This window comes from Hylobates moloch, unplaced genomic scaffold (assembly GCF_009828535.3).
Source record: "Hylobates moloch isolate HMO894 unplaced genomic scaffold, HMol_V3 SCAFFOLD_15, whole genome shotgun sequence".
In the NCBI taxonomy this organism is placed as follows: domain Eukaryota; kingdom Metazoa; phylum Chordata; class Mammalia; order Primates; family Hylobatidae; genus Hylobates; species Hylobates moloch.
In genome coordinates, this window is record NW_026652290.1 from 11,156,987 (window position 1) to 11,184,955 (window position 27,969).

General features: G+C 45.1%; 1 protein-coding gene across 1 annotated transcript in view; it reads left to right on the plus strand.

The window, feature by feature from the left end:
- Positions 1 to 27,969, plus strand: part of PRKCA (protein kinase C alpha) — a 509,502-nt gene that overhangs the window by 363,962 nt on the left and 117,571 nt on the right. Inside the window, exons 6-8 of the mRNA XM_032178546.2 lie at positions 23,995 to 24,151; positions 25,145 to 25,279; positions 25,795 to 25,891. Of these exons, the coding sequence (XP_032034437.1) occupies positions 23,995 to 24,151; positions 25,145 to 25,279; positions 25,795 to 25,891 (389 nt within the window). The remainder of the gene's footprint in view (positions 1 to 23,994; positions 24,152 to 25,144; positions 25,280 to 25,794; positions 25,892 to 27,969) is intronic.

The following is a 27,969-nucleotide window of genomic DNA, read 5'->3' on the forward strand; positions in this document are numbered from 1 at the left end:
AGAGATAGGGTTTCGCCATGTTGGCCGGGCTGGTCTCAAACTCCTGGCCTCAAGTGATCCACCCTCCTCGGGCTCCCAAAGTGCTGGGATTCTAGGTGTGAGCCACCACGCCCAACCATCTTTGGAGTGTTTTGATGCCCTGGGATTGGTGGTTTGGGAGGCAGGATGCCAGAGCCTCCCCTTTGAGCAGTGTCTTCTGAGTGAATATGTGGTTCAGAGGCCCACTCAGCGAAGCCCAAGGCCCAAAGACCACCAAGTCCTGTGGCCTGGGCTGCCATGCCTGCCGTGAGCCCAGGAGCTGTGTCCCAAGGCCACCCCTGCCCCCAGGGCCTGTGAGGCTGTGCATTTGGTTTGGTACCAGGAATGATCAAGAACAAGAGAAATTCATGGCCCCAGTCAGAGAACCCAAAGGTAATGAGAATGTCCAGAGAGGGTTTTTTTTTTTAAACAGTGATTGAGATGATAAGAGGTATTGCCAGGTGAAAATCTCTTAGCCTTGACATCATCAAAGAAGAGAAATTCATCATCTCATCATGAAGAGAAATTCATCCCAATTTCTTGTTTCTTTGGGGTTTTTGTTTTGGTTTGGTTTTTGGGTTTTTTTTTTTTTTTTTTGGCAATGTCTTGCTCTGCCACTCAGGCTGGAGGGCAGTGTTGCGATCATAGCTTACTGCAGCCATGATGAGCTCCCAGGCTCAAGTGATTCTTCTGCCTCAGCCTCTGTAGCTGGGACTACCACACATGGCTGATTTTTAAAATGTTTGTACAGATAGGGTCTGACCACATTACCAGGCTGGTCTCAAACTCCTGGCCTCAAGCAATCTTCCTACCTCAGTCTACCAAAGTTATGGGATTACAGGTGTGAGCCACTGTGCCCGGCTCATTGCAGTTTTATATGCCAACCCTGAAAGCAGAAAATTGTATCCCCACTGAAGTGTTGGTTTCATGAGCCCAGGGATTTTATGAGTCTTTTTCATTGCAGAATCCCCAAACTTATGGTGCCTGGGACCCAGCGTGTTTTCAGTGTGTGTCTGAATGACACTGGAGGGTTTTTTCTGGGTGATACTGATAATTACAAAAGTTAAGAGTTATTAAGTGCTTATTTTGTGCCAAGCACTATGCCAAGGGTTTTACTTGTATAATCTTGTTTAATATTTAAACAGTTCCTATTGCATGAAACTCTTATCTCCATTTAAATGGAGGCATACAGGATTTCAGGAACTTGCCAGGTGACAAGGTGGAGCTAGAACTTGAATCTAGGCAGAACATTTTTATCTGTGTCTTGAGAGTTTCCATGAGAACATGACCAAAAGGTTTTTTGGTATATGCTGAGTCACCTGCCTGAGTGTTCATTCAGAACCATCCTCCCAACACCCTGCACAGTGGAGAGTCCCTGAGAAGAGAGCATTGGTGGGCTTGGGGCTGAGTGTAGGAGTGGCAAGGGGGGGGGCGCATCTCAGGTCCAAGTACCTCCCATGGCTCATTAAAGTCACCTGAGTAGGCCTGCTAAGCACTCACTCCTCCATGCTGGGTTTCTCAAAGTGTGCTGCTGGTCTGCCTGGGGTGGGGTAGAGTACTTCCCCACCCTAGGCTTCCTGAATCAGATTCTCTAAGAACAAGAGCAGAGCCTGCAAGTAAATTCTATTTTTAGTGAGTTCTCCAAGGTGGTTCTTATGCACCTAACATTTGAGACCTGCAGCTATGGGTATTTTTGCTCCTAGCCTTGCAGTATGTTAGATTTACTTAAAAACATACAAGTGTCTATATGTTTGGGATGGGGTTGGAGAGAATTTATTAAAACTAGAGTTCTTCTTTATCCAGAACAGCACACACATTAGGAAAGGCAATAGCATCTGAAGACAGAGGAGTGGCATGTAGCTCATTTTGGCCTTTCTTGTTGAAGGCCCCTAGGTTCACTCTTGGGATGACCAGGCCCCTAGAGACCAATTCCTATGTAGTCCTGACTGGGCAGTTTATGAATTTACAGAGAGAAATAAAATTGACCATATGACTTGATGAGAGCAATCAGTGTGGAGGAGATACCAGGCGAGGCATAATGAACCCATTTTATTGATTTGTCACATTAAACACCGTCACATAGACCACATAGAGCAGAAATCCACTTTGGGAGTGCTTTCTCTCCCTACAGACAAACCTCAGGGGACTCAGAATGCTGCCTAGTAAACATAGAATTATAACAAGGGGTTGTGATAAATGTTGGATGGCAGCAGACTAAGGTTTAACATTTATCTCAAGTTAGAGGCCAGCTGCTGTGCTGCTGGGGCCAGAAGCACTTGAAGTCGAATGCTTAGATGCCTCTCCTTGGACCTGCGTCATAGGCTCTGCTGACATTTGCTTGGACCCTCTGCTTTCTCACTGCTCATTTGAACATATTCGTACTGGACACAGGCTGGTCCTACAAGCCTAGCACCTCTCAGAACCCTGTCTCCTTCAGGGGACTTTGAGAAGCTCTGCTCTGATCCAATATTGATGAATCCAGTAGTTTGTTTATTTCCAAAGAAAGATCTTGCTTTCCTCATTTCCTACTACCCAAGGAAGGGGGAATCACCTCATTATGGCTCCAAATTTCAACAGATGTTATATAATGGGCTATATAAGTATTCCTGTATCTTCATTCTTTGCAAAAATGCCTTCCCCAAAATCTGATTCTTTGTCTGTCATAGAAATGATATGTAGAATTTTGTATCTTACCTTCTAGGAGAAAGAGTGGCTGTAACTCTCCATGCCTCTCCAAAGCACCCTTTGAATCCCCCCCACACACACAAATTTAGAAATTATTTCCAGGACAAAGGACTATATGAAGGACCTTTAACTATCTAGTACCCAGACTAGAAACGTAGACTTTGGTGATATCATGAAAACAAAGGCATAATCATGTGCTATGAAAATGGATTAGGAGGCAGCTTCTGTTCACAGTAGAATCTTAGAGATTTCCCTGTCCAGCCAACTCCCTTGCTTTCTAGACTGAATATAAAAACTCACTGAAGATTGCCCAGGAAAGTGAGCAGCAGGACAGAGCAAGCCAAAGGTCCCTGCCCAGTCCCTTCCCCCACCTCTGCCACCCTTTAAATCCCATCTGGAATGTCTGCGTGTTTAGTTCAGTTGGAGGTTAGGGATCTAGGAGGTGAAATGGCCACCAGGATGATGTCAAATCAAGTTAAACAGATACAGCCTTGGCCTTTAAAGAACAGACCACACTGGAGGCATATGTATTCATCCGTTCTTACACTGCTAATAAAGACATACCCGAGACTGAGTAATTTATCAAGGAAAAAGGTTTAATTGACTCAGAGTTCAGCATGTCTAGGGAGGCCTCAGGAAACTTACAATCATGGTGGAATCTTCACATGGCGGCAGCAAGAAGTGCATAGTAGAGTGGAGAAAAGCCCATTATAAAACCATCAGATCGGCCGGGCGCGGTGGCTCACGCTTGTAATCCCAGCACTTTGGGAGGCCGAGGCGGGCGGATCACGAGGTCAGGAGATCGAGACCACGGTGAAACCCCGTCTCTACTAAAAATACAAAAAATTAGCCGGGCGTGGTGGCGGGCGCCTGTAGTCCCAGCTACTCGGAGAGGCTGAGGCAGGAGAATGGCGTGAACCTGGGAGGCAGAGCTTGCAGTGAGACGAGATGGCGCCACTGTGCTCCAGCCTGGGTGACAGAGCGAGACTCCGTCTCAAAAAAAAAAAAAAAAAAAACCATCAGATCTTGTGAGAACTCACTCACTGTCACAAGAACAGCATGGAGGTAACTGCCCCCATGATTCAGTTACCTCCCACCAGGTCCCTCCCACAACACATGGGGATTAGGGGAACTATAAGATGAGATTTGGGCTCAGACACAGAGCCAAACCACATCAAGGAACCACATTCAAAAGCCATACACAGTGACAAGTTAACAACATGAAAGCAAAGGTAAGGGTGTCTGCCATGAGAACTGATGGTAAGCAGCTTAGATGTGAACTGAGTAGCCAAGAGTAATTTATTCCACTTCCAATTAACCAGACTTTCTAGAAACAGTGGAATTCCAACAGCTACTTAAGAAATCCGGATATCCTTGCATTTCTGGATTGAATTGAGGGAACCAGTTGGTAACCTCTGAAATGCAGTCTCTCTCATGTCCCTCTGAAATGTTAAGAAGGTTCAGGAAGTGACAGAAACCCACGATCAAGACTGGCAAACCACTTACTGCCACCTTGGAGAAATTTCTGTTGCCCATTAGCCCAGTGGTCCTGTGTTAAGAAACAATTATCAGTGGTCTGGCCATACTGGAGGCATGAAAAAACCGAAGTCCTGCACAGCTGGAAGAAAGCAGGAAGATTTTTTAGGCCTCCCCTTTTCCTCAGATAAACAGAGTCTTCAACCAGCCAAAAAACCTGGGAGGCACTCCTTTGCTATGGAGGTTCTCTTATTTCAGAGGACCAAAATACTGTCTTCTCTCATCTTTCTGTACAGTCTACAAATAGACTGTAACTTCCAAAGGAAAAAGAAAAGGGCTGTTCTTGGTGAGTTATGTCCTGAGGGTTAGCAGCTCTGCAAGTGAAGTATAGTGGACACAGGTGTGGAGGTGAGAAGAACTTCAGGGTCAGGGGATTCTAACTTTAAACGGACTTCATAGATTCAGGATGTGTAATTACCAAGCACTGTGAATTGGAATTAGCAAGCACTGTGAATTGGATATGATCCTACCTGGCTCCAGCAAAAACACACTCGTCATTGGACTAAGAGCCATGAACATCAACTTGAGTGCCCTGGAAGAGGGAAGCAAGTTCTCTAGTGTCCCAGTAAACAGTGGATAGAGCCAATGTGGCATACAAACAGTATCTTTGGGCAAATAACACATCTGGATGTACTTGTCTTTGAGGACAAGTAAAGAAAGAAAACAAGCCCAAAATATGGGGCCCATTTTTAAAACATGGGAGATAAAGTGAAAGGGATAGTATCATGGAGAACATATTTGAATATAGATTATCGGAGGAAAAGAAATTACAGAATAGTATTTGAGAAAACTCCATATACACTATAATAAGGTGCAGGAGGCTGGGCACAGTGGCTTACCCCTGTAATCCCACCACTCTGGGAGGCCAAGGCAAAAGGATCACTTGAGGCCAGGAGTTTTGAGACCAGCCTGGGCAACATAGCAAGTTCTGCCTCTACAAAAAAATTTAAAAATTCGCCAGGCATGGTGGCACACACCTGTAGTCCCAGCTACTCAGGAGACTGAGGTGGGAGGATTGTGGAGCCCATGAGTTCAAGGCTGCAGTGAGCTATGATCTCATCACTGCACTCCAGCCTGGGTGACATTGTGAGACCCTCTCTTAAAAAAAAAAAATGCACAATCTCTGTAAAACAGGAGCATAATGCCATTTGAACAAACAGGTTGAGAGGAAAAGCAAGCAGAATGAGATTTTTTTTAAATGTTAGTGGGCTATATAGAGAGACAGAAAAGATGAAAGGAAGTGGACAAGTAAATGCCAGTTTCCAGTAAGGAAATTTATAGTACATAATTAAAATCTTCGTGGTGCAACAAACAGTAGAATTGGCATTGCAGAAAATCAAATCAGCGCTGTGCAAGAATCCTGGGAAGCTCTTCTAGAATGCAGGCAAAAGGACAAAACGATAGTGATGAAAGAGAGAATAATGAAAAATGGAAGACTGGGAACAGGATATAAATTGAGAATAATAGCTTTGTCCCAAGGATAAAAGAAGAAAAAATGGAAAAAGAAGCACTAATTCAATATGATAGGACCAAATTTATGGAGCATTCAAATGAAAAGGAATGCACTCTGTTCCTACAAAATTAACTGAAAGAAGTCTGCATTTAGAAACATTCTGGGCCGGGTGCGGTGGCTCACACCTATAATTGCAGCACTTTGGGAGGCCGAAGTTGGGCAGATCACCTGAACTCAAGAGTTCAAGACCAGCCTGGGCAACATGGTGAAACCCCATCTCTACCAAAAATACAAAAAATTAGCCGGGCATGGTGGTGGGCGCCTGTAGTCCCAGCTACTCTGGAGGCTGAGGCACGAGAATCGCTTGAACCCAGGAGGCGGAGGTTGCAGTGAGCTGAGATTGTACCACTGCACTCCAGCCTGGGTGACAGAGCGAGACTCCGTCTCAGAAAAGAAACATTCTGGAAAACTTTTAATTACAAAGAAAGAAAACAAATACCTTTTCTTTAGAATATATAGGTGACCTACAGGAGAGCAAAAACTAGGTTGTCACTAGACCTCTAATCGTATGCACTACTAAATTTTAAGAGAAAAGAAAACATCACTTACAGAGTTTGGAAGAACAAAGTGAATTGGCCCCAAATCTCTCACCCAGCCAAGTTGCCAGTCGTGGCATATTCTCAGAGATGCAAGAGCTCAGAATATACATCACCCACACTTTCTTGAAAATTATTTAAAGGCGAGCTAAAGAGGACGGCAAGATGAAGTAAAATTAAAAAGTTCAGGGATGGGAAGTCATATAAGGATAAGCAGCAAGCATTAAAATCAGTTGAACCTGTTAATGTGGAGAACAGCTATCAAAACTATAACTCATATAAAAATTATGACAAGCATTAGAGATCCCATACTCCAGATAATTTTACAGTAACAAAAACAGGAAGTAGGATGGGAGGTCACAGTGAGTAAGAACAGAGCATGCGCAATGCTTCATACCCTTGGGGAGAGGGGTCAGAAGAGGCTATCTCATTCTTTCCTTTGGTGATTGGAGAAATGTAGGATAAAAAATGTTTTGGGTTGAATCTTGAGATAGTCAGCAGTAGAATTTAAACAACATTTTAAAAATTTTGGCCAGGCATTATGACTCACACTTGTAATTCCATCACTTTGGGAAGCTGAGGTGGGAGGATTGCTTGAACTCAGGAGTTGAAGACAGGCCTGGACATGGTGAAATCGCCATCTCTACCAAAAAAAAAAAAACAAAAACAGAAATGACTGGTGTGATGGCATGTGTCTGTAGTCCCAGCTACTCGGGAGGCTGAGGTAGGAGGATTGCTTGAGCACAGGAGGTCAAAGGCTGCAGTGAGCCATGATCACACTACTATACTCCAGCCTGGGTGGCAGAGTGAGAGCCTATCTCAAAAATAAATAAAAAAATAATTTAAAAAAATTATAGAAAAAATGCAAAGAAAACAGAGTATAGTAAAAGAGTGAAGGCCAGGTGCAATGGCTCATGCCTGTAATCCCAGCACTTCGGGAGGCCGAGGCGGGCGGATCACGAGGTCAGGAGTTTGAGACCAGTCTGGCCAACATACCGAAACCCCGTCTCTACTAAAAAGACAAAAAATTAGCCTGCTGTGGTGGTGTGTGCCTGTAATCCCAGCTACTTGGGAGGCTGAGGTAGGAGAATGGCCTGAACCCGGGAAGCAGAGTTTGCAGTGAGCCGAGATTGCACCATTGCATGCCAGCCCAGGTGACAGTGGGAAACTCGTCTCAAAAAAAAAAAAAAAAAAGACTAAAAACAGAGCAAGTAACTAGGAGACAGAAGGATAATAACAAGTGAAGCCCCATACAACAGAGGCAGCCAAGAAGTGGGGGGGGTTTAAGAACATACTGGAATTGGGCTGCCTGTGTTTTCAGCCCCTCCCCTTGTTAGCTGGGTGACCTTGTCCTAGGTACTACTTAATCTCTCCAAGCCTCGGCTTCCCCATCTATAAAATGGGGATACCAAGTAGGGTTATTTAATAAAAAATAACATCTATAAAATGGGGATATCAAGTAGGGTTATTACGGAGGTTAGTTAATATGTCCAAGGTCTGAGTACCTTATCAGGTACATACTTGTGGGTACGAATATTGAGGATAAGGTAACAGATTAAACTGCCCACCATTTTCAGATGGGATGTTTTGCTAAAATTCAGCGATATCCTATGAATGAGACCTACACGTAAAGTAAAATGACCCATAAACACTGAGAAAAAGGATGGGCAGTGATTTATGAGATGAAAAGAAAGAAAGCAATGGAAGTAGGATTGCCCCAAGTCAGGAAACTCTATGTACCTGGATGGAGAAAGCCAAGTCGGGGGCTTACCACTAACATGCATTGGAAATCTAGAACAATTTAAAGTCTAAGCTTTTTGCACGAATTAGCAGAAAGTTGAAGAAGATAAAATACATGGCCCTGAAAACAGAGCGAATATTAACAAACAGAAGCCACGCAGACCAATGGGAAAGATAGGGCTTGTTCCACTAATAATGTTGAGAAGTTGTCTAAACATTTGGAGGAAAATAAATTAGATCTTCCTTCACACTGTACACCAAAATAAGTTTCAAATGGTCTTAAAAGTTAAATATAAAAAAGAAACAAAATAATTAAAACTTAGGTGAATATTAAGCTAATCTCAGAAAGGGCAAGCTTTTTGTAAGCCTAAAAGAAATGGAAAAAATAAAAGGAAATGTTTGACAGATTTAACTACATAATAAGTTAAGCTCTGTTTCTAGAAGAATGGTGACATGTAACACAGTTTGCAGCAACTATGACAAAGGGCTTTTATCATTTGTATCTCAACAACTCTTCTGACACAGTAAGAAAACTTGTTACTACCTTCTAGAAAACTTGAATAAAGAGTTAAGTCAGGCAAAAATAAATACAAATGGGCAAATAACCATGGAAAAAAATTTAACCTCAAAAATAAGAAAGTCAAAATTACAGTGTTATTCTTTAGTTTTCTCACCACATCTTGATACGGTTTTGGTAAGATTTTGGTAAACTTTTAGAGGAGTAATTTGGCAATGTATGCCAAGAATCTTGAATAATTTTCCATCCTTTAATCTACTTGCAAGAATGTATTCTTATTCTTCTCTGCATCAGAAATTCTGTGGCGTTCTTAAACACACAGGGTATGATCAGACTTGCACGGCATAAATAGAACAAGAAAAAAAGTATCAGAAATTTCAATGAATATTTATGCATGAAGATGATCAGTTGCTATGTTATTTGTAAAGGTGAAAAATGATAAACTTTGTAGATGCCCCCAAACAGGGAATTGATTAAATAAATTCTGATTAGCCATAAAACGAGATGTTAGACATTTAAAATGTTTTCAAAGCATACTTTGTTATAAAGGCGTGTTCTAAAACTTTATTCCTAGTGTGATGTGAATTCTATAAAAATAAATATTTCAATGTAGATAGATGTGGAAGATATTGGCCATAAATATGCTAATGTGCCAATGTTGATTCTCCCATACAGAAGTATAGTTGTTTTAGTTTTCTTCTTTATACTTTTTTTTTTTTTTTTTGAGACGCAGTCTCACTCTGTCGCCCAGGCTGGAGTGCAGTGGCGCAATCTCGGCTCACTGCAAGCTCCGCCTCCCGGCTTCACGCCATTCTCCTGCCTCAGCCTCTCCGAGTAGCTGGGACTACAGGCACCCGCCACCACGCCCGGCTAATTTTTTGTATTTTTAGTAGAGACGGGGTTTCACCGTGGTCTCGATCTCCTGACCTCGTGATCCGCCCGCCTCGGCCTCCCAAAATGCTGGGATTACAAGCGTGAGCCACCGTGCCCAGCCTCTTCTTTATACTTTTATGTCTTTAAATTTCTTATATGATGGGTGTACCCATTACTCCTATAATAAAAAAATTTTCTTAAGTATCTTCCTACATTGTTTATGCAGAATCGTTTCAGTCTCTCATAACCTGGGAAATATTTCTCTCACGACTAGGTTTCATTTTCTTTTGAAACATCAGAATTATAGAACTTTAATGTAAAATTTTATGTCCCACTAGTTGTAAAAGGGAAAGTAATGAAATATTTATGATCTTTTCCTAAGGACTAAACATTGCCATTTCTCATCTTACACCACAGTCCTCCGAATTCTCTTATGTAAGTCCTTTGTTCCAGTAGAACTTTGGTTGATGAGTTGCCAACCTGTGTTTTCTGGTACGTGAATGGGACAGAAATTCACTGCTATCACCAGGCAGCCAGCCTCACCAGCAAAACAGAATATTCATTCACTAAATAGGTTCCAAATAAGAAAATGGTTAATGTCCCTCAGTCCAAGTTTGTGTACGGGGCCATATGAAGCTGGGAAGCAATGTTTGAGCAGGTGTATTTTTAGTGTATCTCATTATTCTTGCCTTTGTCTCTGGTAATAAGGAAACAAATATCAAAATTTAGGGGTCATTATTTCTAAACATGAAAGAGATTACATCAGAAATTCTGCAACATTCATAAACACAGACGGTGTCAGCAGACTTGATACAGCATAAATAGAACAAATGCAGTGAACTAGACAGCACCCAGACCCAGTTTGTACACAGAATCTCAGTCTATAATTACCCAGTCAAAAATTGTTCATCGTGGTTGATGACACCTGTGCATTTTATTTCCTGAAATCTAGAGAAGTTCCACGTGATCATTATTTAACCAAGAGCAAAAGTCCCTTTCTGACCCATTTTTCCTGTAAGTGGAGATACATCCTATGCTCTTTTGTCTTTGTGGGTACAGAGATTCTTTCTTCAAAGCATTTAACATTTTCAAAAAAGTGTGCGACTCCTTTTGGCCTGGCTTTCTTCGCCCGTGAAAAGGCCTGGGTGGTTTTTGCTTGTCCAAGAGTCCCTCCAAATGGACGCTTTATGTACTGCAACCAAGAGCTGAGAAGTTTCCAAGCTTTCCTGTCTGCGTTAACGTTCCAGTCATTCAGCAGGAATCCGTTGAGCGCAGATTTTATCTTGTCTGTCCCGTGTTGCCCTGGGGAAGTGATACCTGGGGGTGGGAGGGGGTGTGGCCCTTGCCCTCAAGGTGCTGTCAGTCTGTAGACATGGAACACCTTTGGGCTGGGCTAGGCTGGCAGGAGAGTGGAAGGGCAGAGGAAATGGGTCTTGTGCAAGGCTAAGGGCTGACAGCACTGAGATGGATGGAGGAGTGTCCCCAGCGATGGGACAGTGTGGACCCAGAAGCACAGAGCAAGGTGGGCACAGAGATACATGTGTTCAGCAGTTACTCAGTTCACGCATGGTGCTGTGCTGGGCAGTGGGGGTTCAAAATAACTAAAAGAGACTAACCTTGTTGGTGTGGAGTGGTTCTTTTGGGTTATATAAATACTAAATGTGATAGGTTGCATGCAGTTAAATATTTAACATATAGAACCAACCTGTCAGAACCAATGCCAGCTCCTAAGTCATACCAGCATCTGCTAGGGGAATGTGGGCCAGAAGACGGAGCGTCACTGACATTTAGATAGAGGTGTTCACGTAAATGGTAGGAAACAGATTAGAGGCCTGTTTTCCATATTGGGAACCTAAAAGATATTGTAACCAAGTGTCACTCAAGTTATGGTAAAGAATCTCTCAGTTCTAACTTGTTAATGGGAGAAGAATATGATTTTTTTTGTTTATTCTGGCCAAATGATTCTAGTGAATCAGTCTGATGAGTGGCAGTGCCTGGGCTGCCACCCACAACCAACTCTCACCTGTCCTGTCAACTCTTCATTGTTCACGCTTGAGAAATCAGTTACCTCCTTATGCCATGGAAGGCCTGACTGCAGTGCTCGCCCACCAGTGGGAAGTCGTGCCCACACCAGTGGCAAGATATGCCACCACCATCATGGACCAGCCACCCAACGCCTCCTATCCAAAGGCAGATCCCAGCGAGCACTTGCTCTCTGTTGCCGGGACTTCTCCCAGCTCCAAAACCGCCTTAGTCTGATCTATTAATATATCTTTTTAACTGGGTGGCTCATAAACAACAGAAGTTTACTTCTCACAGTTATGGAGGCTGGAGACTCCAAGATCAGGGCACAGGAAGACTCAGTGGCTAGAGAGGGCCCATTTGCCGACAGTCCCACGTCCTCACAGGGTGGAAGGGCAAACCAGCTCCCTCGGGCTTCTCTTATAAGGGCACTGATCCTCTTCATGGAGGCTCTGTCCTCCTGGCCTAATCACCTCCCAAAGGCCCCTCCTCTTAGTGCCATTGCCTTGGGGGTTAGGATTTCAAACACAAATTGGGGGCAGGAGGCACAAACATTCAGACCACAGCACAGAGCTCTTCCCATCCCCAGCCGAAGTAGGAATGACCCAGAAGAAGGCTGCTGTCCCTTTGCACACAGGTTCTGAAAGTGTGTGGGGAGAGGATGATCCCTCCGTCCCTGCAGAACCAGGCTTTTGATGCATACAGCAGAGGTTCTCTACCCAGGGCCTACCCTAGAATGTCATCAAAACTGCAGTGTTGTATTAAAGGGGTGCATGGCTTAAAGAGAATGGAGAATGCCCAGCCCAGAGGCCCAGAGTGTTTTAGGATGTGCCTGTTACCCAAAGTTAAAGCCTATGTGCATCAGAAGTGTCATTTGGGAGCTACACTTCCCAGCCCCCTCTCCTGCGGCCGCCGGAGCCTGCCTGGGCCCCTTCTCCTGAAACGGCCTTCTGTGCCCACGATAGCCCCTAGCGATGCCAGTTCTGGTTCCTCCATGGGGTCCCACGCCAGCTGACCCAGTAGTACCTATAACGTGTCCCACCCTTGCCAGGGCTTATGTGTCTGCATGGCTTTAGAGGCTCCAAGTCAGAGCCCCTAAACCCCTTGCCTTATTGCTAGACAGCTTGACCGCCCCCGGAACATCACGTGGGAAGGGCGCTCGGTAAATCCTGTTCCGGAGGCAATCTGTCACTCCACCAGTTTCCCAATCAACATTTGCTGAGGAGTTCTGGCTCCCGGTGCAGAACTGACTTGTGGCAACATGAGGGAACTGGCAGCTTCTTAGACCCAAGTTCTCCCTCGCAGCATCGTCAGAAGAGGCCCAAAGTAGAGACGCAAACAAACCCCGAGAACAGCGTGTTCTTCCCAGTAACGTGACCAGGAAAATGTGAGCCGGAGGAAACTTGAGAGCTCCATGGTGCAGCTGAGCTGGTGGGGTGAGGGTTTTTTCCCTTTTTCTATCTGGTCCAGCCCATTGGCCACTTGAGATGCTCCTGTGGTCTCAAGTGAGACCACACTTTCTCAGCAGGACAAAGCCTGAGCTCTCGAAAAACGCAGCTAGAATAACGAGGAAGTAGAGGGGCCTCTCCCACACCAGGCTTGCCCCGACAGGTCAGCTTGCTTGTGGCCCAGCGCTACTGCGTACATGTTCCTTTAAAATCCCTATTTCCGAGGCAGCCGTTACATAATTAAAGAATGGCCCAGTGCATATCCTACGGTGCTCACTGTTTACACTTGCTCCTGGGTGGGGCTAAGGTGTGGGACCAGCGGGGGAAGCCTGAACAAGGTGGGGTTGGCCAATTGCAACAGGTCACGGCCAGATCAGACGCCCTGAGGAGGAGGCTGTGAGTCAGGTTTGTCCAGAAGTGCCAACTGCTGCACCAGAAAAGCCGGGAGAAAAGAAGCAAGCATAAGGTGCACATGAGAGGTGCTGGTTTCTGAAGGTTCTGCTATGACAGGAGAAGGTGGAATGTAGGTCCTGTTAGGAGACACACCCTCTCCCCCAACCCCCAGCCCAGAACCCCTTCCTTGCTTTAGCACAAGGTCAAAGTTTAGAGGCTCAGCTCAAAGCAGAAGGAACCTAAGGGAAGTAGAGCTTCCTCTTTTGTGTCACTTTCTCCTCAAACAACTCACTGTGTTGGTGGGGTAGTGTTTGTTCTATGCTGCGGGTCAGCAAACTACGGCCCAAGGTCCAAATCTGGCCCACAGCTTATTCTATTTATTTATTTATTTATTTATTTTTGAGACTGAGTCTCGCTGTATCGCCCAGGCTGGAGCACAGTGGCACAATCTCGGCTCACTGAAACCGCTGGCTCCTAGGTTGAAGCAATTCTCCTGCCTCAGACTCCTGAGTAGCTGGGACTACAGGCACACGCCGCTACACCCAGCTAATTATTTGTATTTTAATAGAGACGAGTTTTCACTGTGTTGCCCAGGCTAGTCTCAAGCTCCTGAGCTCAGGCAATCCACCCACCTTGGCCTCCCAAAGTGCTAGGATTACAGGCGTGAGCCACCATGCCTGGCCTATTTTTTAAATAAAGTTTTATTGGAACACAGCTGTGTTCGTTTGTTCACATTTTGTCTGTGTCTGCTTTCGCTATGCAGTAGACCTGAATAGTGGCAGTAGAGACTTCATGACCTGCAAAGCCTAAACGACTGATGATCTGGCTCTTTTTAGAAAAGGTTTGCTATCTCCTATTCCACACTAATAGGTGAACCTGAATGCAGAGGTCACCTTGTGAGGACCACACAGAGGTTAATGCCCAGGCTCCTGAGGCAGGACTGAGTTGTACTCCTGACTCCATCCCTTACTAAATGTCCAACCTTGAGCAGGTTTGTTAACATCTCTCTGCCTTCGTTTTGTCATCTGGAAAATGGGCATCTGAGTCATTATTTCACAGGAGTATTGTGAGTATTAAGTGAGTGGGTGTAGTAAAGCACGTGGAAACCTGTCAGTAAAGTCCTCTTTGTTAATTCAGATATAACTCACAGTCATAATATTCACCCTTTAAAAATGTACAGTGTAGTGGTTTTCAGTATATTCACAAGATTGTGCAACCGCCACCACCGTCTAACCCAGAAGATTTTCATCACTTCAGGAAGAAATTCCTCAGTAGTACTTGTAGTAGGATGAATAACCACCACCCAAAGACATCAGATCTTAATCCTTGGAATCCGTAAATGTGCCCTTAATTTGGAAAAAGGATCTTTGCAAATGTGATAAATTTAAGCATCTTGAGGTGGGGAAATTATTCTGGATGATCTGGATGGGCCCTAAATGTGATCACATGTGTGTCCTTAGAGAGGCATAGAGAGAAATTATAGGCACAGAGAAGAAGGTGATGTGGCCACAAGCCAAGTCATGCCTGCCGCCACTGGAAGCTGGAAGAGGCCTGGAGTGGATTTTCTTCTAGAGCCTCCAGAAGGAGCATGGCCCTGCGGAACCCCTGATTTTGGCCTGGCGACATGGATGTTGGACTCTTGGCCTCCAGAACTGCAAGAGAATACATTTCTGTTGTCTTAACTGGGAAGTTTGTGTATACTTTGTTCCAGCAGCCACAGGAAACTGAGGATACCTATTGCTAAGATTACTATTGATGTCATCCTGCTAGCAGAAGGCAGGCCAGAGCTAGAGTTAAGTCCTGGGATCTGAACTGGGGCAGTGTGAGCTTTAGCATACTCCACTTAGTGGTGGAGAAGCCTACTTAAGCCAACAGGCATTCATCTGGCAGGGATCCCACACCTTTTCCCCCACACCACTTACTTTTTTGTTTCCTCCTGCATAGGGCTAAACAGTCCTTGTTGACTGAAAAAAAAGAAAAAGGACAGTCCCAGCCACCAAACAGGCTTCTTGTAGTATGCACACCATTGTCATTGGGAACATGACTGTAGGGAAATGAACACTGTTTTAGATACATTTATGCTATTTTGTGGAGTGTCGTTTTCCCTTGGTTTCAATATTTGTTTTGTGGCCTTAAAAATCTACATCAGTGCAAATTTACCCAGCTCATTTTCACACCCACTGCAATCTTCTTTTCCCTCTATGCTTTGCATGTGCTGTTTGTCCTAGAATTGGTAACTGCAGCAGAGAGAGAGAGAACCCACAAAGCACCATTTCCTCTTTGGTGGCATGGTTGCTGGGTACTCACTGGCTATGTGGTCACTGGGTATATCATGGTCTTCATTGGTTCGGTCCCTGGCCTGTTGGTTCTTAGGCAGATGTCAGCACATTCCAGCTGTAGTGACTGGAGTACCCCAGTGTACTAAGAGGTTTATTGGTTTTAGAATTGCATCCCTGAAGCTACTACACTCGCACCTTTTTTTTTTTCTTTGAGATGAAGTCTCGCTCTGTCACCCAGGCTGGAGTGCAGTGGCGCAATCTCGGCTCACTGCAAGCTCTGCCGCCCAGGTTCACACCATTCTCCTGCCTCAGCCTCCCGAGTAGCTGTGACTACAGGTGTCTGCCACCGTGCCCGGCTAATTTTTTTATATTGTTAGTGGAGACGGGGTTTCACCGTGTTAGCCAGGATGGTCTCGATCTCCTGACCTCGTGATCCGCCTGCCTTGGCCTCCCAAAGTGCTGGGATTACAGGCTTGAGCCACTGTGCCTGGCCTACACTCACACCTTTAAATCAGGTGCAGCACCTTTAAACCCCTTCACTAAGTTCAAGGCACCAAAGCACAGACATAGCTGTGCAGACTTTGCCTGCCTGCCCACCACTCCTCTAGGCACACCCAGGGCTCAGTACAGCACTGCAAGGTGTGTGTCCACTTTTCCCTCTGTGCTCTTTGGCCACCCATCCTTCTAGTGGGAGAGTGTTTCCTTTCCTCCTCGTTCCCGGAGCAATGTTTTCCTCCATCCGCTCCTAGCTGAGGCTGACTTCACCACCTCTTCTCTGGGACTTTGTCTTGCTCAAGTCATTTCTATACAACAGCAAGGGAAAGTGGAGTTTTGTACAGTCAGAAGCTCGCCCCAGCTCGGCTACTCATTAGCTTTGTGTGGTGGACAGGTTATTTCACCTCTCTCTGCCTGAAGGCCCTATCTGCAAGGGGCTTGATAATAGCATCTTTTTACGTGAAATTAATTTATGGATCTAAAGTCCTTAGAGAGAACATTCTTGATATCTAATAATTATCAAAATAATGAATTCTCTGGGTTTGAAGTCATTTTTTATTCCTTAAAGACAAGGCTCCTGGGTTGGGGAAGTGTCCTTCACTCCGTGGCCTGGCGTTGAATGACATGAAGTTCTTTTGACCACAGACACTAAATCTCGCCTGTTTCCAGCACTTACCTGCCCTTCCACCAACATTTTTGCATTCACATTTCTTTTGCTGTGGGTAACTTCAAACAAAGAAGAGTTTGTTTGTTTGTTTTTTCTGCAGTGTCAGAGAAGATTTTTGCTCATGCCTGGTGTGGAGTAGGATTCGAGAATTTTGTTTACTCTTGCTTTTGCTGTCAGGCAGGGGTGGAGGTAGGAGGTGTCACGGGGTCAGCACACACTGAACAATCCTGACTTTTGCAGTAATTCTGTTTTGAGCCTTTGTCCTTGTTTTTGGCTTTTAAGTAGAAGTCAGGAACAGGGGTGCTCTTAGAAGGGGGGAGAAAAAGCAATAAAAACAGAGAATTATTTCCTAAAGCAAAACAGATTATTTGAAGGGCCATGTTGTCCTTAAATCTGGAGACACTTGACTTCTGTGCATTACTAAACAGTGTCTCTGTATAGACATGAACCCTTTGATGGGCAGGGTCACTGTGGGTCAGTGCTGACAAGTCTGGTCCTCAGGCAACAGGAATACAGCTGTGTCCTCAACAAAGCTTTTTGTGTTGTGCCCGTGGATGAATCCTTCAGAACCTCTGCATGACCTTACTTTGACCCATTGCCCAGCTAGAGCACCCTCAGAGTGAGATTAAAAATCCACAATGGGGGTGGGGGAGGTGGGAAAGGGGCACACGCTGGGTAGGTTCAGCAGTGTTGCCACCGATCTAGCTTTTATGCAAGGCAGTGAGTCACGGGTGTTTATCATTCCACCCCACCATTTATGCTACATATATTCTCTGGATTAAGAAACCACCTGGAGGGGCTGGGTGCAGTGGCTCAGGCCTGTAATCCCAGCACTTTGGGAGGCCAAGGTAGGTGGATCACTTGAGGTCAGGGGTTCGAGACCAGCCTAGCCAACATGGTGAAACCCCGTCTCTACTAAAAATACAAAAATTAGCCAGGCATAATGGTGGGCGCTTGTAGTTCCAGCTACTCAGGAGGCTGACGCAGGAGAATCGCTTGAACCAGGGATGCGGAAGTTGCAGTGAGCCAAGATTGCGCCACTGCCCTCCAGCCTGGGCGACAGAGGGAGACTCCATCTCAAAAAACAGAAGGAAAGCATCTGGACCGTTCTCTGAATGGATTGCATTGATCCGCTGGATCCAATGGATCAAGGATTGCATTGAGTTATTTTTTTTTAATTGCAAATTATTTTGGAACGCCTAGTTGCTGACTGTTTCACTGTAGCCTAATGGGGTCTGTTACCCTGAGGAAACAGCCCTGCTTCTGGGGTCAGAGAGAACTGAATAATGGTGGGGGTAGTGGTGGTGATGGCAATGATGATAAAGATAGCAAATGCTTCTTTAACACTACCATTAGTAATAACAGCAAATATATAAGACTTACTTTGTCCTGGGTTCTCTTCTAAATGCTTTGCGTATATCAATTCACTTAGTTTCACAGCAACGCTATGGGTTAGGCACTGTTATTGTCCCTGTTTTACAGATGAATAAACTGCGAAGTGGCCGGGCGCGGTGGCTCACGCTTGTAATCCCAGCACTTTAGGAGGCCGAGGCGGGCCGATCACGAGGTCAGGAGATCGAGACCACGGTGAAACCCCGTCTCTACTAAAAATACAAAAAATTAGCCGGGCGTGGTGGCGGGTGCCTGTAGTCCCAGCTACTCGGAGAGGCTGAGGCAGGAGAATGGCGTGAACCCGGGAGGCGGAGCTTGCAGTGAGCCAAGATTGCGCCACTGCACTCCAGCCTGGGTGACAGGGCGAGACTCCGTCTCAAAAAAAAAAAAAAAAAGCGAAGTTGGGTAATTTATCCAAAGCCATACAGCTAATAAGTGGCAGGGCAGAGATTTGACCCTAGCTGCCCACGCTCTTGGCCCCTAAGTGATGCTGCCCCTGAGAAGTCACCCACCACCTGCAGCACCCATTCACGTAGAGACAGCCTGACTTTCCCCTGTGCGCCATCAGATGTGTATCCCTCACTCAGGTGCCTGCAAGCCTTTGTGAGCGCACCTTGCTTCTCCCAGAGAAAGCTTAGCGGTCACTCCCGCCTGGCTTCCTGCCTGGGTCCACATCTCCACTTTTCATCAAGCAGGCTCTTGGCAAAATCACTGGCTTCATTGCCTAGCCTGCACTGTGCCATCTACTGTGGTGCACCTGTGGCTTAGATTCTCCAATCCGGCTAGGGCGGCCCAGTCCTCTGAGCTGATGAGACAGCCCATCTGCCTGTATCACCACCCCATTCCTGAACGTTTACTTAAAACTCTAAAACTCTCATGTCCTGGGCTCCTGAGCCACCTGCACCAGGGATCACTGGGTAGGTGATTCTCAATCTTTATCATCTTATTTGAATGGGTTTTATCCAGAAATGATAGGTTACATGATCAGGAAATTATATAACCTTCTAACCCAGGCTGGTTTTTCTCAGTGCCAGGCTTGACAGCTGATAATTTCAAAGCAGCCATCTAAAGCCAAAAAAATGAGAATATAATTAGTATTCTGTATTTCTATTAAAGTTCTGGAATTACAGAATAGACTTTCTATTCTGAAATGGCCAGTACCATGGCACAGATGTATTTCCTCAGCAGATGTCTCCTCCTCATAAAGGCTGCAGAACTGCTAATGAGCTGTGATAGAAAAGCATTCTTCCCGCGTTCCCTGCCAGGGCCCTGGGCCCATTTGGGCAGACCTCAGGGAGCAGTCACTGCTTCTGCAGCTGAAGGAGCAAGTGAAATGTGTTGTTTCTATACTGTTGTGTTTAGAGACTACCTGTCTTTTGGAACTTGAGTTGGCATGATAGATCTTTTAAAAAAAATCTCATTTTCAGTGGTGTATGTATCAAAAGTAGTGTGATTTTGTTGTTGTTGTTGTTGTTGTTGTTGTTTCCTTATCTTAATTCTGTGGGTAGAAAGAATTTGGTTCTTGCAGAAAGTGAAAGACAAGAAATGAGCCGTGGGATCCGTGCCAGCTCTGTTCTTCCTGAACCCGGTACTGTTCTTAGGCTGTGGAATATTCCACTTCCTTAATAAGTCGGAATTGGCATTCCCTCCAGCTGTGCTTCCCAAGTGTGGGATGGGGCCACTGATGGGTATGACTTTTGGTTGCACTTGAGGTGATTTCTGAAGGTACTGTACGGATGTTAAAAAAACATTAAATTACATGATGAGTTAGTTATTCTCAATTTTCTTTCAATCTTAGTTGAAGCAGCAAAGACTTCTGGGGCGGGAATATCCTTAACACTCTAGCACTTGTTAATTTCCCCTTTGTAACTAAGAGACAGAAGATCTCAGGCAACTGGATCCAGCTAGAAATGAATAACATCGATTTTCACTGTGTTTACTTTTATGGTTACCTTCCATTTATGGCAAACAATCTTGGTTTTCTGTTTCCTATAGTGATACATTTCCTTTTTAAATGATGGATATTAAAAAGCGAGCCAATTTAAAGAAAACTGTGAATGATAGTCGAAGTCTTCAAATGATGTCAGTGTGCTAGGCCAGGGAGCACACTTGGAGAGCGAGTGCTGGGTGCGGTGAACAGTGCCTGGGCCTGGCTTCACCTCAGACTCACCTGGGGAGCTTAAAGATCCTGATGCCTGGGCGTCAACCCGGACCAAGTAGATCTGACTCTCTGAGAGTGGGGCCCAGGGATCAGTGTTTGACTAAAACATCCCAGGTGTTTCCAGGGTGTAGCTGAGGTTGAGAACGTCTGCCCACCTATCCTGGGACAGCGTCCTCACCCTATGACTCCACAACTTTTTTGGGGGTGGTCAGGGGGTATAGAGTCTCACTGTGTCACTCAGGCTGGAGTGCAGTGGCACGATCTCGGCTCACTGCAGCCTCCGCCTCCTGGGTTCAAGCGATTCTCGTGCCTCAGTCTCCTGAGTATCTGAGATTACAGGTGCCCACCAGCACACCTGGCTTTTTGTATTTTTAGTAGAAACGGGGTTTCACCATGTTGGCTAGACTGGTCTCAAACTCCCAACATCATGTGATCCACCTGCCTCAACCTCCCAAAGTGTTGGGATTTGACTCCACATCTTGATCGTATCTTTCTCTTGTTTCTCTCTTCTGTCTCTAGCCCTTGTTCTCATCTGCTTCCCCACTTCAATTGTCCTCTTATTTTCTCTTTCCTAGCTTCCCCTCTTCCATCTTCCTTACAGCTATTCCTATGAGTAATGCCCCCTAGCATTGCCTCAGCCTGACATTCTTGAAACCATACAGTTGCAACCCTGTTAGAACATTACCACACTGTACTGTTTTCCCCAGCATTTGCTTGCCACTCCGTAAGCTGTTGGTGCAGTTTCTTTGCATCTAAGCTTTGTCGATTTTGTTCTCTACCAGTAACTTGTATTAAGAGCAATTATGATCATCACTATTGTGCTCTCACCGTGTGCCTATCACTGCTCTAAGCACTTTACATGTATGAGCCTACTTATTCCTGACTTGAAGGAGATACAATTTTCCAGATGAGGAAACTTAGGGAGATAAAATAGCTTGTCCACAACCACAGGGTGGCAGAGCCAGAATTCAAATGCAGGCAGCTTTGCCCCAGATCCCACACTCTGAGCAGATGGGACCCCAAGTTAGTTGCTCGTAATCCTGATTCAGGTGTCCTGGCATGCCATGAGTCACACGTCACACAGGCTGTTCTCTGCTGCAATAAGAAATTGAAATTTGGACCCACTCTCAGCTTCAATGACATTTGGAATTGATAACTCTTTTTATTTTCAACTTAAATGGTAGTATCTCAGTAGGAAGCTCACAGCCTTAAATCCCATCAAGATTTTAACTCATCACCATTCCGAAGAGATCTTACTTAAATGATTTTTTGTGTATGTGTTGTCCATCGGGAATATAAATTGAAGATATAAAAGCCAGCACCCGCAATAATTCTGCCACTGTCAGGAGGCAACCCAGGACCTCTTGGTGACTTTAATAAGGGTCTTCTTTGGCTTATCCAGGATGTGACCTTCTGCAGCCTCCAGTGTTAGACATTCCAGGGCATTTTCTGCCTTTTAAAAAGCATCTGATTCTCATTCTTGTGTTTAATCAGAGAGAGACCATTGGCCTCTTTCCATTCCTCATAGGAGAGCTCCATTTTTGTGCTCACGTTTTTCATCTTTGGTGATACTCAGGGTTGATGTTTTAGTGGGCTAGACCTTCTGCATTGGATTAAAACCTTTCACATGAACTTGGTGAATTCTCCAGTGACCAAGTCCCCTGGGGGCCTCCAACTCTATAGATTTCAGCATGGTAAGAGTGGAAAGGAGTCCAGAACATCATGCCTGGGGTATAGTGAGCACTCACGTCATGGATTTTTTTTTTTTCATTTTCCAAGCCTCCAACCATATAAAGTATTTTATAAACATTATTTTATTTGATTCTCCCAACAATTCTATACCACTGGAATTATGCCCCTCTTCATTTTTCTAGATGAAGAGACAGAGGCGTAGAGACTAAGCTTGCCAGTGCTCAGGGTTATATGGTGAAGGAGGCAGAGTTTGCACATACACCTGCTGAGCCACAGGAACCATGCCTATGTGTTTTATTTATGTGCTCTCTGCTCCCCGAGATGAATGAGGTTAGATATTTTCTTAGGAGAAGAAATACTTGGAAGGCACAAATGGGGTACAACAAACATATGTTCAGCTTCTCTGTGGCTAGGAGACCTGAGCCAGCCCCCTCCCCCTCTATAGTTGAATATAGTCCCATCTGTTACCCACCTGTGTAAGGCTGCCAGGTAAGGAGGACGTAAGGCTGTTGGCTGGCAGGAGGCAGCACGCAGTAGGTCCACAGACTAGTAAAGGCAATGCCTGTCTCTGACTTCTGATCTTAGGGCTGTACCTCCCTCATTTGTGTCCAAAGACCCAACATCTTTAGGATTCTCCTCCTGCCCCCTCCCCATCTAACTCTGCCCACTGACAACTCCAGTGCCTTCTTCTCAAGTTCTGTAATTCTTAATTTAATAATCAAACTATGCTGATAAACTATGCTAATTGCCTAGATCTGTGGTTCTGCAACTTTTATGGACATCAGAATCACATGGAGGCTTGGTAAACACAGATCATTGGACCCCACCCCAGAGTTCTGATTCAGGAGGTGATGCCAGTGCTGCCGGTCCAGGGTCCACACTGTGGGAACCACTGAACCAGGGAGCCTGGTCCCAGTTATACGTGTGTTGATGGTGTCTGACCAGTTGGGTATCTGATAATTCAGCCTTACTGGGAAAAATGCCATGGGAAGATAATGAGGAAGGCATTTGGGGTAGGAGGCTCAGGCTTTTGTCCCTTCATCATAGCAGTAGATAATTACATTTTACGTTGATGTACAGTGGCTTTAGACAGCTTCTCAATGGTTGTGAGCCTCTGCCAGCTCTTAAATCTTTGAGCCTGTTTTTCTCTGTGGATGAAATGGCCTTTCCTTCTAATTATTTTTGATTCTCGTATCAGGTTTCTCAAGCTAGGCTTGCATTGGAAGCACCTGGAGGTCTTGTTAAAGTGAGGATTCTGAGTTATTAAGTCTAAGGTGGGACCCAAGGTTCTGCATGTCTAATGAGCTCCCAGGTGATGTAGATGCTGCTGGTCCATGGACCAGCACTGGGCAGCAATTCTGAGTTACAGCTGTGTACAGCAGTGGTGCTTGCCCCTGCTGCCCAGTAGAATAACCCAAGGAGCTTTTAAAAACGAATACTTGAGCCACATTCCTTGGAGATTCTGGTTTAATTCTGGGGATTAGAATTTTTAACGCCCCCATTCCCCAACCCCCATGTGATTCCAATGTACAGTCAGAGTTGGAAGCCATTGGCCTTTACCCACAAAAAGGGATAACACTTTCTGGAAGCTCAGGTGCATGTGTGGCACCATGGACCAGGCCGGGCTGGTCGCTTCCATGTGGGGAGGATGCAGCATTACTCCTGGGGAGCTGCAAAGGTCACCTGGGAATCTTGTTACAATTACGGATTCTGCTTTGGCAGGTTTGGGGTGGGACCTGGGTTTCTGCATTTCTAGTAGATATCTTGGTGTTGTTGATGCTGCCAGTCCAGGCTGGTGCTAAGTCCCAAGACCCACCCACAAGGGCCCACACGATGCCCATTATCTCTGCTGGTGGTGGCAGCGGGTAGCTTTTCTCATGTCCAGCGTTAGAGGCTTTTGGCTTCCACCATCTGTCTCCTTAAACACCATCTGACGTCTCTTTTATTCAGCTTGGTATTGACACAGGACACCGGGCAATATAGGTCTGTTCTCTGTTTGTAATATCTTCTTCCTTCTCTCTTCACAGTACGAGATGCAAAAAATCTAATCCCTATGGATCCAAACGGGCTTTCAGATCCTTATGTGAAGCTGAAACTTATTCCTGATCCCAAGAATGAAAGCAAGCAGAAAACCAAAACCATCCGCTCCACACTAAATCCCCAGTGGAATGAGTCCTTTACATTGTAAGTGGTCTCTCCTTGATCAAATTTCGTTCCTATACACCATGCAGTTGCCCACCTCATTATTTGAGGTAATGAAGTAGGTTCATTATAAACATCTTTAAACATCAGTCCTAGACCTCCTCAGGCTGCCATTAAGGAGGTAGCTATTAGCACCTGTTTGATAGATAGTAATTTGATTTACCAAGAGTTGCATAATTCAGGCCTCAGATTATTATTATCTAATCTGGATAAACAATTCTATTTAAGGTATTAAAGATGATATAAAAATGTGTCAGGTGTGTCCACCTCTTGATGGACTTAGATTCTTTTGAGAGTTAGGGGAGGGCATAAGGCAAGAATTTAAATAATTTTTAGACCACAGAATGAGTGAGTAATATAGAAAGTGTTATTGCCACTGAAATGGGAAGATCATTCTTGCCTTCAAAGAGAGAAGACTTCCTGGAAAAGGTGACATTTAAAGCCAGCCTGGGAGGGTTGCCAGGATTTCAGAGGTAGAGATGGTAGAAGGGGAAGACGGAAGGAGGGAATAAATAAGTCAGGAGGACTGAGTGCAACTAAGGGAAAGCAAGAGGTCCCCTTTGTAGACTAGTATACAGGAAGCAGTTTTTCTGTGGACAACCAGAAAGGTAGCTGTCTATTCTAGAGGGACCAGCAAGCTCTGCTCTATAAAGGATCAGATAGTATATATTTTAGGCCTTGTGGGTCATACAGCCTCTGTTGCACCTGTATAACTTTCTAGTGCCAAAGGAGCCATAGGCAATATGTAAACAAATAGCCATGGCTGGGTTCTAATAAAACTTTATTTATAAAAATAGACAGTGGGCTAGATTTGGCCCATGGGTCATAGTTTGTTAACTCCTCCTGTAGTGCTTCGGTTGCCAGCATAAGGGGTTGGTATTTTACTGGACCAGGAAGAGAAATATATACATGTGGTATCTCCCAAGAAACCATGATCAAGATAACCTAGTGTTTGCATGTGTGTGTGTCTTGTAGCAAATTGAAACCTTCAGACAAAGACCGACGACTGTCTGTAGAAATCTGGGACTGGGATCGAACAACAAGGAATGACTTCATGGGATCCCTTTCCTTTGGAGTTTCGGAGCTAATGAAGATGCCGGCCAGTGGATGGTATGGAAGCCGCTTAGGTTGAATATGTCTCAAAGCATCAGACCATTTAGACAGTTAGGTTTCAGTCTCTCAAATGTCAGTTGAGGCCAGATATGGTGCCTCATGCTTGTAACCCCAGCACTTCAAGAGGCCAAGGCAGGTGGATTGCTTGAACTCTGAAGTTTGAGACCAGCCTGGGCAACATGGAGAAACCCCATCTCTACAGAAAATGCAAAAATTAGCCAGGTGTGGTGGTGTACACCTGTGGTCCCAGCTACTCAGGAGGCTGAGGCATGAGGATCGCTTGAGCCCAGGAGGTTGAGGCTGCAGTGAGCTGTGATTCCACCACTGCCCTCCAGCCTGCTCAACAGAGCTACCCTGTCTCAAAAATATAAAAATTTTTAAAAAGTCAAATGTCTACTTACCTGGCTGTAGCCGTTCCGTAGGATGCATTTCACAAAACAGCTTGACTAGAGGTTGCAGGAGAAGGCTTGCTAAACTTGTGGTGGTAACTCTTTTTCTCCTGTCTTTGAAAGGTACAAGTTGCTTAACCAAGAAGAAGGTGAGTACTACAATGTACCCATTCCAGAAGGGGACGAAGAAGGAAACATGGAACTCAGGCAGAAATTCGAGGTGAGGATTAACAAAATGCCTGGAAACACCTTTCCTTTAGAAAAGCCTGACTTCAGGAAGGGCCGAGATGTTGTGGTCACATTTTTGAAAGGCAAAAAAGTAATCTAAATGTTAGTGATCTTTTTCTTTATTTAAAAACATAAATGTTGTTCGTTCCCTTTCCTTTGCAAGCTGTTGACTTTTTATGACTCTTATCACTTAGAAAATGGAAACTGGAAATACCCAGAACTGAGAGCATGGTTGATTTCTGCATAAGGGATCGATTTGCACATCACTGGGGAGAGAAGCAGGCTCTGAGGGCAAGATTGTTCTTACAAAGGAGGACTTGTGCTCTTCTGAAAAGGAGGAAGTCATTTTGGCCTTTCCTTGGGAGCTCATTTGTGTGTAATCAGGCTATCATCTGAGACTTTTTTTTTCTACAGAAAGTACAAGGTTCCTAATTTTGTTCTGAAAGACCAGCTTAAACAAATATGCCTTTGTGTGTGATCCCTTTTTATTTATGCTCCAGATGTTTAGCAAAGGCCACCTCCTTCTCTTCTTCCTCTTGGTATTTGTGTTTGCCTCTGTCCCGGATTCACTGGTCTTTTTTCTTCTCCTCCTCTGCTCCCTACTTCTCTTTTTCTTCTCCTCTCTCTCCCTTCTCCTCTTCATTTACCAGACATCTCAGCTTTTAATAAACAGTTCTTTTCTCTAAGCACCTTCCTTATGTTTTAAAGTCACAACTTCTAATATTTTTCTGTTTCTCTAATCACCCTTCATTTTGGCTGTTCGAGAGACTCCTAGAGTAGCCTTTTCAGTCTGTGTAACTGGTTAATTCCTTTGTGAATCTTTCTCTTCTTCAGAATTGTTAGAATTCCCCGGAATTTCCCCACTCTAGAGCTATACACGTGCACACACACACGTGTGTAGATGCTGAACTGTTACGGAAATGTTGACACTAATGGGATGCTGATGCTCCTGTTTTCCTTCTTCCGTTGTTCTCCAAGAAACATACAGATCTGAGGGGTGGGGAAGAGTGGTCTTGGGGGGATAATAAACCGCCTTCATGCCCCCCACAAAAGAAACATATAGGTCTTATCCAGAGAGAATGAATCCCAAAGGATGTAAAACATGCAGTTGTTCAAATTACTTTGTTAAACTGATGTTTGGTTTAAGTCGATGTTTGTGGCAAATACTAAATGGCAGGGGCTCTTTGGTTAGATGTCCTTGGGAGCACAGATGAGTGAAATGATTCACAGATAATAAATGGCAATGAACAGCAGGCCTTGGGATTGAGGCAGGAGGGAGTGGTGGAGACTAGGGTGAGCTGGTAAGCTTCAGCCGTCTGCAGGTGGCAGCTACTGCTACCCTGCCCCACTCGATGTTTCTTACACGTGAGTCCAGGCCCTGTGTTGCCAGATCTTCCTTCTTCCAGAGAAGCCAGAAATCCAGGTTTTTATGTGATACATTCTGATTTATCTTAATGTTGGCAGAGTTCTAATGTTAAAACTTAGAACCAGGCCGTGTGCGGTGGCTCACTCCTGTAATCCCAGTACTTTGGGAGGATGAGGCAGGCAGATCACTTGAGGTCAGGAGTTCAAGACTGGCCAACATGGCGAAACCCGATCTCTACTAAAAATACAAAAATTAGCCGAGTTTGGTGGCATGCACTTGTACTCCCAGCTGCTCCAGAGGCTGAGACACGAGAATCACTTAAACCTGGGAGGCGGAAGTTGCAGTGAGCCGAGTTTGTGCCACTGCACTCCAGCCTGGGCAACAGAGCAAGACTCTGTCTCAAAAAAAAAAAAATTTAGAACTGTCTGGATGTGGTAGCTCACACCTGTAGTCTCAGCACTTTAAGAGGCCAAGGCAGGCAGGTTGCTTAAGCTCACAAGTTTGAAACCAGCCTGGGCAAGATGGCAAAACCCAGCCTCTACAAAAAATACAAAAACTAGCAGGGTGTGGTGGCATGCACCCGTAATCCTAGCTACTTGGTGGCTAAGGCACAAGAATCACTTGAACCTGGGAGGCAGAGGTTACAGTGAGCCAAGATCACGCCAGTGCACTCCAGACTGGGCAAGAGTGAGACCCTGACTCAA